General features: G+C 35.6%; 2 protein-coding genes across 2 annotated transcripts; both read right to left on the bottom strand.

Moving 5' to 3' along the window:
- Position 1: 1 nt before the first annotated feature.
- On the bottom strand, positions 2 to 577 carry LOC141701665 (secreted RxLR effector protein 161-like). The gene has a single exon (XM_074505299.1). The coding sequence runs from the start codon at positions 575 to 577 to the stop codon at positions 2 to 4; it is 576 nt and encodes a 191-aa protein (XP_074361400.1).
- Positions 578 to 16,385: 15,808 nt separating this feature from the next.
- Positions 16,386 to 17,129, bottom strand: LOC141701675 (uncharacterized). The gene has a single exon (XM_074505310.1). It carries the CDS (start codon positions 17,127 to 17,129, stop codon positions 16,386 to 16,388), a length of 744 nt encoding a protein of 247 aa, XP_074361411.1.
- Between the last annotated feature and the right edge of the window lie 179 nt (positions 17,130 to 17,308).

The following is a 17,308-nucleotide window of genomic DNA, read 5'->3' as shown; positions in this document are numbered from 1 at the left end:
TTTACTTCGTGAATTTCCAGGAAATGGTTGCACCGCAATATGTAGATACATATCCAGTTTGTGATTTTCCAAAATGAGGATCTGACAAATATACGGCATCTGCATATCCGATCAGCTGAGATGTTGAGTTTTTCGGGAAGAATAACCCAAAATCAATTATTCTACGAATATAACGAAATATATGCTTGATCTCATTCCAATGTCTGTCCATCGGAGCAGAGCTAAATTTAGCCAATAAACTCACAACAAATGTAATATCTGGTCTTGTATTATTTGCAAGATACATAAGTGCACCAATTGCTCCAAGATATGGGATTTCAGGACCAAGAACCTCTTTACCATCTTCTCGTGGTCGAAATGGATCTTTATCAGGTTCTAAAGATTTAACCACCATCGGAGTAGTCAATGGATGAGATTTATCCACGTAAAATCGGTTCAAAACCTTTTCTGTATATGTGGATTGGTGGAGGAAAATTTCTGTTGACAAGTGCTCGACTTGTATCCCAAGAAAATATTTTGTCCTTCCAAGATCTTTCATTTCAAACTCTGTCTTTAGGCATATGACAAGTGACAACATCATTAACCTCCGTAGCTGTTCATACAAAATTTAAATCATCCACATATATAACAATAATCACAAAACCAGATGGTGATTTTTTGATAAAAACACATGGAGAAATTTGGTTACTAATATACCCATTATTTTGTAAATAACGACTTAGTCTATTATACCATATACGACCAAATTGTTTCAGTCCATACAATGATCGTTAAAGTTTAATGGAGTATATATGACGAGGTTTCTTGAACTCATCCATTTTTAACCCTTATGGGATTTTCATAAAAAACAATCACTATCAAGTGAACCATACAGGTATGCAGTAACGACGTTCATAAGACGTGTTTCCAATTTTTCTTTATATGTCATACTAATATAAAACGAAAATTAATTTCATCCATCACTGGCGAGTATGTCTCTTGATAATCAATGTCAGGTCTTTGAGAAAACCTCTGTGCTACAAGTCAGGCTTTATATCTCATAATTTCATTCTTTTCATTTCGTTTTCTGATGAATACCCGTTTATTTTCAACAGGGTTCACACCAATTATTGTTTGGACAACAGGTTCAAATACTTCTCTTTTACGCAATGAATTTAATTATGTTTGGATTGCATCTTTCCATTTTGGCCAATCTTTTCTTCGACGACATTCATTTATACTTTGTGATTCAGGATCAGAATTTATGTCTACATCCAATACTGCGAAATACACAAATACATCATCGATTATGGCTTTACTCCGACCCCATAATTTCATATCATGCACATAATTTATTGAAATTTCATGATTGTTTAATCCCATATCTTCAGGGACATGAATCTCTTCAGGAGATAATACCACTTCAGGGGTATTTGATTCTTTTGGAGCATGTGCCACTTCAGGGTCATTTTTTTTATTTTTCTTTTTCGTGGTGCAACATCTTTTGCACCGACCGGTCTACCACGCTGCAGGCGTGGCTTTGATTCTGTAACCAATTCTTTTGTATCTGATTTTTGAATTGGTATATCTATTATAGCTGGAGTATTTACTGCACGTATATGCGATTTAGTAATATTTCTAGAATCATTAAATGCATCAGAAATTTGGTTTGCGATATTTTGCATATGGATAATTCTTTTAACTTCAAGTTCGCATTGACTGGTACGTGTATCTAGAAAATATAATCCCGATGCATTCCATGTTAGGTCAGGATTAATTTTATTTGAATGTTTATCTCCCCCTAATGGAGGAAACATAGACTCGTCAAAATGACAATCTGCATATCTTGCGGTAAATAAATCTCCGGTTAGAGGTTCCAGATATCTAATTATTGACGTGGAATCAAAACCAACGCAGATACCTACTCTTCTTTGAGCTCTCATCTTCGATCTTTGTGGTGGAGCAATCGGTACATATACAGCACTTCCGAAAATTTTGAAGTGGGAAATATTAGGAACTTGACCAAGTACCGGTTGTAGCAGAGAATGTTGGTTGTAGGAAGTTGGCCTAATCCTAAGAATATTGGTAGCATGAAGTATTGCGTGACCCCAAATAGATGTAGGTAATTTTGCTTTCAACAACAACGGTCTTGCAATAAGTTGGAGTCTTTTGATAAAGGACTCGGCTAACCCATTTTGTGATGTACATGAGGAACTGGGTGTTCAACTGAGATTCCTACAGACATGTAATAGTCGATAAAGGTTGCATATATGAATTCACCGGCATTATCTAAATGAATTGACTTAATGCAATGATCTGTGAATTGAGCTCGTAATTTGATTATTTGGGCAAATAAATTTGCAAAAACATCATTACGAGTTGAGAGAAGACAAACATGAGACCATCTAGTTGAGTCATCGATTAATACCATAAATACTTAAATGGTACAGATGATGGGTGTATAGGTCCACATATGTCGCCTTGGATCCTTTCTAGAAAAGTTGGACTTTCAAGCCGAAATTTAACAGGAAATGGTCGAGTAATCAATTTTCTAGAGAACATGCTGAACATGGAAGGTCATTGTTGGAAAGAACTTTAAAATCTTTACCAGTAGAATTCTCTATAATACGATGCATCATAGAGACGCCAGGATGACCTAATCTTTCATACCAAAGTGTAAAAGATTTTGGATCTATGAGTTTGGAAGCAATGATATTATGTGACTCAATAATTCTAATTTTCATTATATATAATCCCGAGAAAAGTGAGTGAAACTTTTCTAAGATTTTCTTGTTGCTAGGATTAGCGGAAGTAGAATTCTCTATAATACGATGCATCATAGAGACGCCATGATGACCTAATCTTTCATGCCAAAGTGTAAATGATTTTGGATCTATGAGTTTGGAAGCAATGACATTATGTGACTCAATAGTTCTAATTTTCATCATATATAATCCCGAGAAAAGTGAGTGAAACTTTTCTAAGATTTTCTTGTTGCTAGGATTAGCGGAAGTAATAAGAAGATATTCTTTATCAGTCTCAGAGGTAGTTTTGATGTGAAAATTGTTAAGTCAGATATCTTTAAAACTAAGAAGATTTCTAGTAGACTTACTATAATATAATGCATTTGGAATGTGTACGTGGGTACCATTAGGTAGGACGAAACTAGCTTTTCCAAAACCTTCGATTATATTAAATACACCATAAATCGTTCTAACTTGGGCTTCAGTTTTGGTTATTTGGGTAAAATATTTTCGTTTCCGTAGAATCGTATGAGTTGTACCACAATCAGCAATGCATATATCTTCAGAATCCATTCTGTATATAATTAAGAAACAAAATTTATTTGATGAGAGCATAACACACTACATAGTTAAAACAAAATAATGCACGCAATACACACTATTATAGTAATTATATGAAACTAATCTTCAGCCTCCCATATGGGAGTTCCGTTAGGTTCATTCAGACCATTAATGTGGCGCCCTCCAAACCCGGGTCAGAAGTTTGGGGTCCACACACACACCTTAATTATAACATGCTTATAACAATAATAAAGATAATAATAATATATGTAGTGACCCTACTTACCAACCACCACGGACTGCAACAGGTTAAAGCACACAAGCCAAACACAATAATATATTACAAACCGTTCAAATCCCAACTATTTCAAACTCAAACTAAGTATTAAACATTATTACAAACTTTTACAAACTTAAATTATCCCAAAAGAAGCCTACTAGCTCAGCTTTCTCAACCTGAACCCCTAGCTCTCGCGCTGGACTGGGGATCCTCGCTACCAACTGGTTCCTTTTTAACTGGAAAGAATATAAACAACATCGCACAAATGAGCAAACTAGCTCAGCAAGTCACAATGACAAAACTGAGAATAATGATCATCAGGTGAATATGATTATGATATCAAGTGAACAATGGATTATGATTTAGAATTGGATATTATACTTTTAATTTAAAAACCAAGGTTAGGCTGCTGATTAGTCACGCACTAACCCCGAGCAAGGCACACAGCATTGCTCTAACTACTAGATCCAAGGCACACATTGGCCTAACTTGACCATTATATGGTCTGACCACGAATCTGGTCCACAATTTTATAAAAACAATCCAATTCTAACATAATAACAGAATATGCAATAATAAACAATAACCGAAATCATTAACAACGATAAATGTTTAACAATGAAAGGGTTTCAATCCTTATAAGGATCAATAAAGCAATTTAAAAGCTTGGATGCTGGGTAATGAAAGAATTGGATAACAAAGGAATCAACATTTCAGGGTTTCAAAGATTTAGGCTTTCAAAGCATAGGATACAAGGATTGAAAGTACAAGTAATTCAGTTCAGTGTTTGGGATTTTGTTTACATGTATTTGTGGAGTAATATCGTATACTTGAGATTTGTGTTTAGGTATACAACAATCAATGGTCTAGAAAGAATAAGGTTTATGGCTCAAGAACAATAACTGGAATCAGAGTTTAGGTTTCAGTGCTTCAAAGCACTTGCAATATCAATCTGACTATCAAATACTACAATATCTAGAGAAAGTTCAGAACACTTGCCTGATATTAGCTTACTACACTGCACTCGCTTCCAATCACAACCGTCTTACTCCTTAATTCTCTGTTTCCCTTTCCTACGCCTTGCCTCTTCTGCTCACATATCATAAGCATCTATCAATAATTTACTCATAGAATTCTATTCAACACATACTTCTATCTACCCTTCGTTTTACCCAAATCCGATTAACGGATTGAAAGTTATGCAATAATCAAGTAAATACAGAATATTTAGACCGATAGTCAATTAACAAGTCACATATAGCATATAATACATCACGTAATCAATGATATATCATTTATAAAGAAGTCTCGGGTCATAAATAGGCTTTCTCGTATTTAAAATGATTTTTAAAACATTTTTCGGAATTAAAACGGGTCGTTGGATCAATTTCAGGTTAATAAACAGGGTTCGGTTGGCCAATTCTGGCTCCGAAATAATTTTAGAATAATTATCGAGCCTTGGAAATAATTTAGAATAATATTTTAAAGCTCGAAACTATTTTTCAGAATTTTTAAATCATTTTAAAATAATTAAATCTAATTAAATAATTAATTAAAATCAATTAATAATTAATTAAATCAATTAATCAATTAATTTTTGAATTAATTGACCAATTAATCAATTAAAAATTAACTGAAATTAATTAACTAATTAATTTAGATTTATTTGTGAATTAAAAATAATTTTCAGAATTAAAATAATAATTTTTAGAATTTTCAGAAATTAAAAACGAATTTTTATAATAAAAATAAATAGGAAATATGATTTTTAAACATTTTTAAAACAGAAATCCAATTTTTGCAAAGTCTGGAAACTACAGGGACCAAACTGCATCGTTTTCAAAACTGCAGGGACCAAACTGCAATTTTGCAGTCTAGTCGCCGGAAAAAGTCGGGGATGGCCGGAGAACACGTTCCTGGCGTCCTCACCCCACCAAAACCTCCAGATCACATCTACACAACACTAGGAACACAATCATGCAATCAAAACAACCTAACAATCCCTGAGTTGGCCGGAATTTGGCCGTGAAATTTTCCAGTTTCCGGCGAACATCGGAAAACTTCAAAACACAACTCCCTTCTCTACATACCTCGTTGGTTCATGAAACTTATACGACTAGATTGCAAATTTCACAGAGAACACAACCCACTATAACACAACATCAATCTATCACAGAATAAGAAACCCCCAAATTTCAATTAAGAACATTCATACGGGTTATAAACCCTAATTTTAAAATTCGAAAATCAAACTCAAATTTGAACATGTTATTGAACTCCAAATCAGACGTATGACATATGAAAATCATCAGGAAAACAAGCTCTACAACATGCAATCATCAAATCATACAAACAATCATCCGAACAAAAATTCATATTTTTAATAAAATAAATTCGAAAATAAATAAATTTTTAGAAAAATAACCTTGATTTCTGCAGGTGTATGGATTACAGAATATGGTAGAGCTCTTCAAGACCTTTAGATTGGTTACTCGAGCTTTCCAAACCGAATTCAATAACACCTCCAAATGCTTGTTTGATTCTTAGAACAGTTCTAGGAAATTAGGGTTTTTCTCTGAAAATTATATAATTATCTGTCTGCAAATGATTTTGATACGAAATAAAATACGGTAAAAGGCTATTTATAATTACGGAAAATTTGTATCCCGTTGGATCATTCCGGATATAAAACGGTACGTTTATTTGTAAAAACTGATCCAAACGGTATCGGTTTTCGGGATAATTATCCAAATCAGTACAATTTGTACTGCAATCTTGGTCTCAGCGCCTGGTTACACGTATTACGAAGTGATAATTGTGATAGTTTAATAAAAATCTCCCGTTTATCGAAAATACGGGTTTTATTGATTTACCGGAACGAATATTGTATCGAAAATGTTACGCCGGGACCCGCGCAGGACAAACCGTACGCCGGATCGAAAAAGTCGAAACATGGAAAATGCTCGGAATATTACAATTAGGTTAGGAAGGAGTTCTCGAAAGAGTTTCGGGTTCCAAAAACGTAACAACGGGTGACGTCGGTTGGTTCCCGTTTTTATAAAATAGATTTTAATTACCCGGAAAAAGATTTTAGAAATTTCATATGATTATTATAAATCCATAAATCAACATAAAAATAATTAGGAAGATATGACAATTATCTATATTTTATTTTGGGCATATAAAAATTAAAATACTCAATTAATATTATTTTTGAATAACCAGGTACAGATAACACTTTAACAATTAACTCACGGAATAGATACTGAACACACATAATAATTATATAATAGCAAAAATAATTACACGATATATCCCGGATATTACATCCTTCCCCCCTTAAAAGGATTCTGTCCTCAGAATCTCTAAGAAAATAAATGAGGGTACTTTTCTCTCATATCACTTTCTAACTCCCAGGTTGACTCTTCAACCTTTGGGTTTCTCCACAATACTCTTACTAACTTTACCACTTTATTTCTCAATACTTTCTCTCTCTCTTCTAGAACTTCTACCGGGCTCTCTATATATGACAAATCTGCTTGAAGCTCTATTGGCTCATATTCTATTACATGCCTGGAGTCTGGATTATATTTCTTAAGCATTGATATGTGAAAAACATTGTGAATGTGCCCCATGTGCGGAGGTAACGCCAACTCGTAAGCTACCTTGCCAATACGCTTTAGGATTTCAAAAGGTCCGACATATCTTGGGTTTAGCTTCCCTTTCTTCCCAAACTTCTTTAGTCCTTTCCACGGTGATACTTTCAATAATACCAAGCTTCCTTCTTCAAATTCCATGTCTTTTCTTGACTGGTCTGCATATTTCCTTTGACGATCTTGTGCGGCTATTAATCTTTTCTGGATAATTTCAACAACTTCCTTTGCCTGCTGCACCAATTCGGGTCCGAGTATTTTGCGTTCTTCTACTTCGTCCCAATATATTGGAGATCTACATTTGCGTCCATAAAGGGCTTCATAAGGTGGCATCCCAATACTGGCGTGATAACTGTTGTTATAGGCAAACTCTACCAGGGGTAAATGCTCGTCCCAACTTCCTTTGAAATCAACAGCACAAACACGTAGCATGTCCTCGATTGTCTGGATCGTTCTTTCATTTTGGCCATCCGTTTGGGGGTGATAGGCCGTACTCATATTCAATCTTGTTCCCAAACATTCTTGAAAACTCTTCCAAAATCTTGAATTAAATCTTGGATCTCTATCAGATACGATAGACATTGGAACTCCATGACGAACTACGATCTCTTTCAAGTACATATGAACTAACTTGTCGAGCGAAAATCTTTCATTTATAGGCAAAAAATGAGCTGACTTGGTAAGTCTATCTACTATAACCCAAATGGCATCATGATTAGCCCTTGTCCTTGGTAATCCAACTATGAAATCCATGGTAATACGTCCCCACTTCCACTCTGGAATCTCTAATGGCTGTAGCAATCCGCTTGGTCTCTGATGCTCTGCTTTAACTCTCTGACAAGTATAGCATTTACTAACCCATTCCGCAATTTCCCTCTTCATATCTGGCCACCAATAATTCTTCTTTAAATCTCTGTACATTTTGGTACTCCCTGGATGGATGGAATATCTTGAACTATGTGCCTCTTGTAAAATTTCATTTTTCAGCTCCGTTACTGGTGGAATCCAAATTCGTGAAGAAAACCTAAGAATACCTTGATCATCTTGTTGCGTGCATAATTCCTCACCTACCAAACTATTTATATCCTGATCCATTACCTCTTTCTGGCATTTCTTTATTTTCTCCAATAACTCCGGTTGGAAAATCATACCGTACACTTTTGCTTCCTCAAGCTTGCAAATTCTAATCTCCAATTCCAATTTTTGAAATTCTTTATATATCTCTTCAGGTACGGATAACACATTTAACCTTTCCTTCCGACTTAACGCATCTGCTACAACGTTCGCCTTACCGGGATGATAATTAATCGAGCAATCATAATCCTTGATCAATTCTAACCATTTTCTTTGTCTCATATTAAGTTCTTTCTGGGTAAATATATATTTCAAACTTTTGTGATCCGTGAAAATTTCACATTTTTCTCCATACAAATAATGTCTCCAAATCTTCAGAGCGAAAACTATAGCTGCTAACTCCAAATCATGAGTAGGGTACTTCTGTTCGTGTGGTTTCAATTGCCTTGACGCATACGCAATCACCTTATCGTGCTGCATAAGAACACATCCTAATCCTTTGTAAGAAGCATCGCTATAAATTACGAAATTCCCTTGATCGTCTGGAAGTGACAAAACAGGTGCTGTGATTAATCTCCGCTTTAATTCCTGAAAACTTTCTTCGCACTTGTCATTCCATATAAACTTTTCATTCTTTCGTGTAAGCTTTGTCAATGGTGTTGCAATTCTTGAGAAATTCTGAACGAATCGTCGATAATATCCTGCCAATCCCAAGAAACTTCTTACCTCAGTGGGTGTTCTCGATCTTTCCCAATTCGTAATTGCCTCGATCTTTGCCGGGTCCACTTTGATCCCTTCATTACTAACTATATGTCCTAAGAACTGAAGTTCCTGTAGCCAAAACTCACACTTCGACAATTTAGCATATAACTTCTTTTTCCTTAAAATCTCCAAAGCTGTCCTTAAATGTTCCGCATGATCCTCCTCCGTCTTTGAATAGATCAAAATATCGTCTATAAATACTATAACGAACTTGTCTAAATATTCCTTGAAAATTCTGTTCATCAGGTCCATAAACGTTGTTGGGGCATTGGTCAATCCAAAAGACATTACTAGAAATTCATAATGCCCATACCTTGTTCTGAAAACTGTCTTTGGTATATCTTCTGGTTTAATCTTCAGTTGATGATATCCCGATCTTAAATCGATTTTGGAGAAATACTTGACTCCCTTCAATTGGTCAAACAAATCATCAATTCTGGGTAACAGATACTTATTCTTGATTGTCAACTTGTTGAGCTCCCTATAATCGATGCACAATCTCATGCTTCCATCCTTCTTCTTGACAAATAATACCGGTGCACCCCACGGGGATACGCTGGGTCTGATTACTCCTTTCTCTAACAGCTCTTGTAATTGCTTTGCTAACTCTTTCATCTCAACGGGCGCCATTCTATACGGGGCCTTGGATACTGGTTCGTTTCCAGGTGCTAAGTCGATTGCAAATTCAATTTCTCTATCTGGAGGAAGTCCTGGTAACTCGTCGGGAAACACGTCTGGAAATTCCTTCACAACTGGAATATCTTCAAGTTTTGCTGGCTCCTAACTTCTGTCGATCACATATGCTACGAAATGCTCACATCCTTGTCGTAGTAACTTCTTGACTTGAATCATCGTTAAGAACTTTATTTACCTGCTTCTGTCCCTTGAACGTTACTATTCTTTCGTCTGGCGTTTTCACCATTACTTTCTTATTTCGACAATCTATCTTAGCATCATGCTTAGATAACCAATGCATCCCTAATATAACGTCAAATTCTCCTAACTTAAACGGTATCAAATCTACACAAAACTTACTACCAGAAATCTCAATCTCACAATTCCCACAAACTTGGTTAACAGTTACACATTCTTGATTTGCTAATTCCACAGTCATTATTTCATTTAAATACCCAACTGGACAATTTAACTTACTAACAAAATCTTGTGAAACAAACGATCGAGTTGCTCCCGAATCTATTAACACTTTGGCACATAAAGAATTCACATTAAGCGTACCTGCCATGACATCCGTATCCTGGATCGCATCCTTCACCGACATGTCAAAAACTCTAGCCCTCGGAGTCTCATTCACTGTTGGGGTAGATCCCATAATCCTTAATGCATTACTGACTGGGGCTGGTGTCTTGCAATCCCTGACTATATGTCCTGGCTTCCCACATTTAAAGCATGTAAATCCAATGGCTGGAACCTTCACTGCTGGATTCCGGATAGGCTGATCCTTATTCGCTGGCTCTCTTGCTGGCTGATTTCGGCACTCCCTCGAGTAGTGCCCTTTCTGGTTGCATTTAAAATATACCACATTCAACTTGTTACAAACTCCTCCATGCTTCTTTCCACATACTTGACAATCTGGAAAAGTTAATCTTAACTGATTCGGCTGATTCACATTAGCTGGACAATTGCCCTGGCCTCCGTCTCCTTCATTTTGTCTCCTGAAATTAAAATTTCTCCCTGGCTGAAACTTGCCCTTCTTAAAATTTGGAAACTTCCCTGTTTGTGACTGACCCTCACTTCCCTCAACTTTCCTTTTCTTACTTTCCTTATCTTTCTGGAACATCTCACTCTCTGTCTCTGCGATCATAGTCTTCTGTACAACCCCGGCATAGGTATCCAATTCAAAAACAGCTACCTTCCCTCTGATCCATGGCTTCAATCCTTGCTGGAATCTCTTAGCTTTCTTTCTATCAGTATCAACATACGACGGCACATACCTTGACAATTCCTCAAACTTCCCCTCATAATCTGTTACTGACATGTTCCCTTGCTTTAATTCTAAAAACTTCAGCTCCATTTGATCCTGAACAAACTGAGGAAAATACTTTTCTAAAAACAATTCCTTAAACCTTTCCCAAGTAATAACATATGTGCTTTCCAATGTCTTTACCATTTCCCACCAATAGGTGGCCTCATTCTTCAGATAATAACTTACAAATTCAACCTTCTGCTCCTCTTTCACTTTTACCAAGGCAAATGCCTTCTCTATTTCCTTTAACCACACATTTGCTTCAATTGGTTCTAAGGAACCCTTGAATTCTGGTGGGTTTACTGCCTGAAAAGTTTTGAAAGTTACCTGGGGATTGGTCTATCTCTGCTGTTGTTGTTCCAGGTGAACTGTTTGTTGGGCCAAGATTTGAAGAATCTGGGCTATTGCTGGGTCCATGGGTCCTGGGTTCACATTCTGGTTTGTATCATCTTGGTTGTTATTGTTGTTGTTGTTGGTTTCTTCATTCTGGGTGTTGGTGCGGGTATTTCTTTTGGGAGGTATTTTCTGTAAAGAATCAATCAATTTATTTAGCTTTTGAATCAAATCTTTGTATAAAAGAAAAGTTTTGTAAAATAGGAATATCTCTTTTTGAAAACAGTTGTAACTAAGTAAATCGCATGCTTCTTTACAGAATATAAACAGTTAGGGAAAACAGGGTACATGGTATCACAGGGTATACTGGTGCAATAAATAAGGTAAAGTAAAACAGGTGCAATAAAGTAAATGATAGTGTTGGAAAGAAAAAAGGTACTGATATAGATCAAAAGTTTTAGGTAGTACAAGCGTAAAGACGCTTCGAAAGTAAAAGCAAAAAGGGTACAACAACTTACTCACTAGTCAGCATCGCTAGTCTATAAATACAACTCAAGAGTCTACTGATACACAATACACACTACTGTACATACTACATAATCATAACAACACTGCTCAGCATCTCCATTTCAGAATCTCTAACTCAGTTCCAAGGAAACTCTGGTCCTGTCAGCCTCTCAAAGTCCTCCATCACCTCAGTAGCCCAGCCCAGCAGTGCATCAGGGCCTCTGCCAGGTAGTGTAGCTCCATGTAGCCTAGCCTCAAGAACCCTCTATGTCATATGAATCTCCTCTCGAAGCTCCCTCACACCACGATCAACATCTGTAGTCCTGATGATATGCTGTAACTCTCTAATCTGAGCCAACAAGGAATCACGCTCCAATAGAAGAGCCTCATACCGGTAATAAGGAACTGGGGGCAATGTAGACTGGAATGGGGCACTCGCTACTGAATGCCCAGTGAAATCTGAATCAGCTGGTGGGGGTCCTCTGAAAGGTTGCCTCATGCCTGGAGGTGAAATGGCTTGCAATGGTACGGGCTGCAACACCGATGGAGGTAGAATAGCCAATGCTGGTGGAATAATAGGATGTGGATCTGATGCTGGTGCTCCAACTGAAGGCTCTGAGTGATCAGCTGATACGGGAATAAAAGAGTCGGCCATCTCTGCTATCTGAAATCATATCGTAATATAAGAATCTCGTACCACGATACAACCTATACTAATACCGGTTATACTATAACACTCAACCTCTCGACGTTCTATCATCCTATACCTTACATCTAATCCTATCCCTCTACCCATTCCCGTCAACCTAGGCTTGTGTCAGTGACTTATAACCTGTAGCTCTGATACCAAACCTGTGGCGCCCTCCAAACCCGGGTCAGAAGTTTGGGGTCCACACACACACCTTAATTATAACCTGCTTATAATAATAATAAAGATAATAATAATATATGCAGTGACCCTACTTACCAACCACCACGGACCGCAACAGGTTAAAGTATGCACACAAGCCAAACACACTAATATATTACAAACCGTTCAAATCCCAACTATTTCAAACTCAAACTAAGTATTAAACATTATTACAAACTTTTACAAACTTAAATTATCCCAAAAGAAGCCTACTAGCTCAGCTTTCTCAACCTGAACCCCTAGCTCTCGCGCTGGACTGGGATCCTCGCTACCAACTGGTTCCTTTTTAACTAGAAAGAATATAAACAACATCGCACAAATGAGCTAACTAGCTCAGCAAATCACAATGACAAAACTGAGAATAATGATCATCAGGTAAATATGATTATGATATCAAGTGAACAATGGATTATGATTTAAAATTGGATATTATACTTTTAATTTAAAAACCAAGGTTAGGCTACTGATCAGTCACGCACTAACCCCGAGCAAGGCACACAACATTGCTCTAACTACTGGATCCAAGGCACACATTGGCCTAACTTGACCATTATATGGTCTGACCACGAATCTGGTCCATAATTTTATAAAAACAATCCAATTCTAACATAATAACAAAATATGCAATAATAAACAATAACCGAAATCATTAACAACAATAAATGTTTAACAATGAAAGGGTTTCAATCCTTATAAGGATCAATAAAGCAATTTAAAAGCTTGGATGCTGGGTAATGAAAGAATTGGATAACAAAGGAATCAACATTTCAGGGTTTTAAAGATTTAGGCTTTCAAAGCATAGGATACAAGGATTGAATGTACAAGTAATTCAGTTCAGTGTTTGGGATTTTGTTTACATGTATTTGTGGAGTAATATCGTATACTTGAGATTTGTGTTTAGGTATACAACAATCAATGGTCTAGAAAGAATAAGGTTTATGGCTCAAGAACAATAACTGGAATCAGAGTTTAGGTTTCAGTGCTTCAAAGCACTTGCAATATCAATCTGACTATCAAATACTACAATATCTCGAGAAAGTTCAGAACACTTGCCTGATATTAGCTTACTACACTGCACTCGCTTCCAATCACAACCGTCTTACTCCTTAATTCTCTGTTTCCCTTTCCTACGCCTTGCCTCTTCTGCTCACATATCATAAGCATCTATCAATAATTTACTCATAGAATTCTATTCAACACATACTTCTATCTACCCTTCGTTTTACCCAAATCCGATTAACGGATTGAAAGTTATGCAATAATCAAGTAAATACATAATATTTAGATCGATAGTCAATTAACAAGTCACATATAGCATATAATACATCACGTAATCAATGATATATCATTTATAAAGAAGTCTCGGGTCATAAATAGGCTTTCTCGTATTTAAAATGATTTTTAAAACATTTTTCGGAATTAAAACGGGTCGTTGGATCAATTTCAGGTTAATAAACAGGGTTCGGTTGGCCAATTCTGGCTCCGAAATAATTTTAGAATAATTATCGAGCCTTGGAAATAATTTAGAATAATATTTTAAAGCTCGAAACTATTTTTCAGAATTTTTAAATCATTTTAAAATAATTAAATCTAATTAAATAATTAATTAAAATCAATTAATAATTAATTAAATCAATTAATCAATTAATTTTTGAATTAATTGACCAATTAATCAATTAGAAATTAACTGAAATTAATTAACTAATTAATTTAGATTTATTTGTGAATTAAAAATAATTTTCAGAATTAAAATAATAATTTTTAGAATTTTCAGAAATTAAAAACGAATTTTTATAATAAAAAGAAATAGGAAATATGATTTTTAAACATTTTTAAAACAGAAATCCAATTTTTGCAAAGTCTGGAAACTACAGGGACCAAACTGCATCGTTTTCAAAACTGCAGGGACCAAACTGCAATTTTGCAGTCCAGTCGCCGGAAAAAGTCGGGGATGGCCGGAGAACACGTTCCTGGCGTCCTCACCCCACCAACACCTCCAGATCACATCTACACAACACTAGGAACACAACCATGCAATCAAAACAACCTAACAATCCCTGAGTTGGCCGGAATTTGGCCGTGAAATTTTCCAGTTTCCGGCGAACATCGGAAAACTTCAAAACACAACTCCCTTCTCTACAGACCTCGTTGGTTCATGAAACTTATACGACTAGATTGCAAATTTCACAGAGAACACAACCCACTATAACACAACATCAATCTATCACAGAATAAGAAACCCCCAAATTTCAATTAAGAACATTCATACGGGTTATAAACCCTAATTTTAAAATTCGAAAATCAAACTCAAATTTGAACATGTTATTGAACTCCAAATCAGACGTATGACATATGAATATCATCAAGAAAACAAGCTCTACAACATGCAATCATCAAATCATACAAACAATCATCCGAACAAAAATTCATATTTTTAATAAAATAAATTCGAAAATAAATAAATTTTTAGAAAAATAACCTTGATTTCTGCAGGTGTATGGATTACAGAATATGGTAGAGCTCTTCAAGACCTTTAGATTGGTTACTCGAGCTTTCCAAACCGAATTCAATAACACCTCCAAATGCTTGTTTGATTCTTAGAACAGTTCTTAGAAATTAGGGTTTTTCTCTGAAAATTATATAATTATCTGTCTGCAAATGATTTTGATACGAAATAAAATACGGTAAAAGGCTATTTATAATTACGGAAAATTTGTATCCCGTTGGATCATTCCGGATATAAAACGATACATTTATTTGTAAAAACTGATCCAAACGGTATCGGTTTTCGGGATAATTATCCAAATCAGTACAATTTGTACTGCGGTCTTGGACTCAGCGCCTGGTTACACGTATTACGAAGTGATAATTGTGATAGTTTAATAAAAAGCTCCCGTTTATCGAAAATACGGGTTTTATTGATTTACCGGAATGAATATTGTATCGAAAATGTTGCGCCGGGACCCGCGCAGGACAAACTGTACGCCGGATCGAAAAAGTCGAAACATGGAAAATGCTCGGAATATTACAATTAGGTTAGGAAGGAGTTCTCGAAAGAGTTTCGGGTTCCAAAAACGTAACAACGGGTGACGTCGGTTGGTTCCCGTTTTTATAAAATAGATTTTAATTACCCGGAAAAAGATTTTAGAAATTTCATATGATTCTTATAAATCCATAAACCAACATAAAAATAATTAGGAAGATATGACAATTATCTATATTTTATTTTGGACATATAAAAATTAAAATACTCAATTAATATTATTTTTGAATAACCAAGTACAGATAACACTTTAACAATTAACTCACAGAATAAATACTGAACACACATAATAATTATATAATAGCAAAAATAATTACACGATATATCCCAGATATTACAATTAATGTTTATTCCTCTAGTTGTGATTTTCGGGAAATAATCTATGTTATTGTTGGCAAAATTTGTTTGTACCATTTTCTCTTTTAATTTTTGAGAAGATTGGTATAGTTTAACAAGATGATTTGGGACATAACAATTACGTGTCCAGTGCCCATCCATGCCGCACCTATAGCTCACATTTTCAGTTTTTCCTCCTCGTGGTGCCTTTCTTTTACTTTATGATTCAGATTTCCCCTTCCGGTGACCAAAGTTATTATATAGACGAAAATGCCTTTGGCTCCGACCTCGTCCACGGTAGCGACCTTGGCCCCGTCCACCTCTATACCATTTTCCACGTACATTTTGTTGGAATGACATGTTATTTATTTCAGGTAATGGGGCAAATCCTGTTGGACGGGATTGATGATTTTTAATCACCAATTCATGATTCTGTTCAGCAACGAGGAGAGTTGATCGAAGATCCCCGAACTTAGTAAATTTGCGCTCTATGTACATCTCTGCTAAGTTGATATTGTTGGGGTGAAAAGTTGATAGTGTTTTATCGATTTTTCTTTTTTCCGTAACTTTCTCGCCACACATAATAAGCCTATAACTTATTTTGAACAAAGCAGAGCTATATGCTCGGACACTCTTAAAATTCTGAAGTCTTAAATTAGCCCAATTATTTTCAGCTGCAGGTAGATAAACTAGTTTCTGGTGATGGAACTTATCCTTTAGATTTTCCCATAAAATAAAGGGATCCTCGACTTCTAAGTACTCATATATTAAATCTTCATGCGTGTGGTGTCGGAGAAAAATTATAGAGGTAGAGTTTTCTTCAACCGTGGATTTATTTTCTGCCTTTATTATATCTCTTAATTTTTTTGGACCCAAGTGCAACTTTACATCTTGTACCCATGATAAATAATTATCACCAAAAATGTCCAAGGCAACGAACGACAAGTTTGTAATATTTGTCATACTAAATCTGAATTAACACAAAAATTATTAAGTTTTAATTCATCAATGTAAATTTTACATAAAATCCTAGTTAATCGGGTGCGTTAACAAGTACGCACTAATCAATATATATATCATTATTATCACTGATATTACAAACAGATCTATAAATAAAATGACAAATGGATTTTCACTCACCA

The sequence above is a fragment of the Apium graveolens genome, unplaced genomic scaffold (genome assembly GCF_009905375.1).
Source record: "Apium graveolens cultivar Ventura unplaced genomic scaffold, ASM990537v1 ctg4280, whole genome shotgun sequence".
Classification (NCBI taxonomy): domain Eukaryota; kingdom Viridiplantae; phylum Streptophyta; class Magnoliopsida; order Apiales; family Apiaceae; genus Apium; species Apium graveolens.
Note: the sequence above shows the minus strand (reverse complement) of the source record. Positions and strands in the feature narration are given on the sequence as shown.

Coding starts and splice junctions, on each gene's coding strand:
- LOC141701665 (XM_074505299.1), bottom strand. CDS start 577: ATGTTGTCACTTGTCATATGCCTAAAGACAGAGTTTGAAATGAAAGAT.
- LOC141701675 (XM_074505310.1), bottom strand. CDS start 17,129: ATGACAAATATTACAAACTTGTCGTTCGTTGCCTTGGACATTTTTGGT.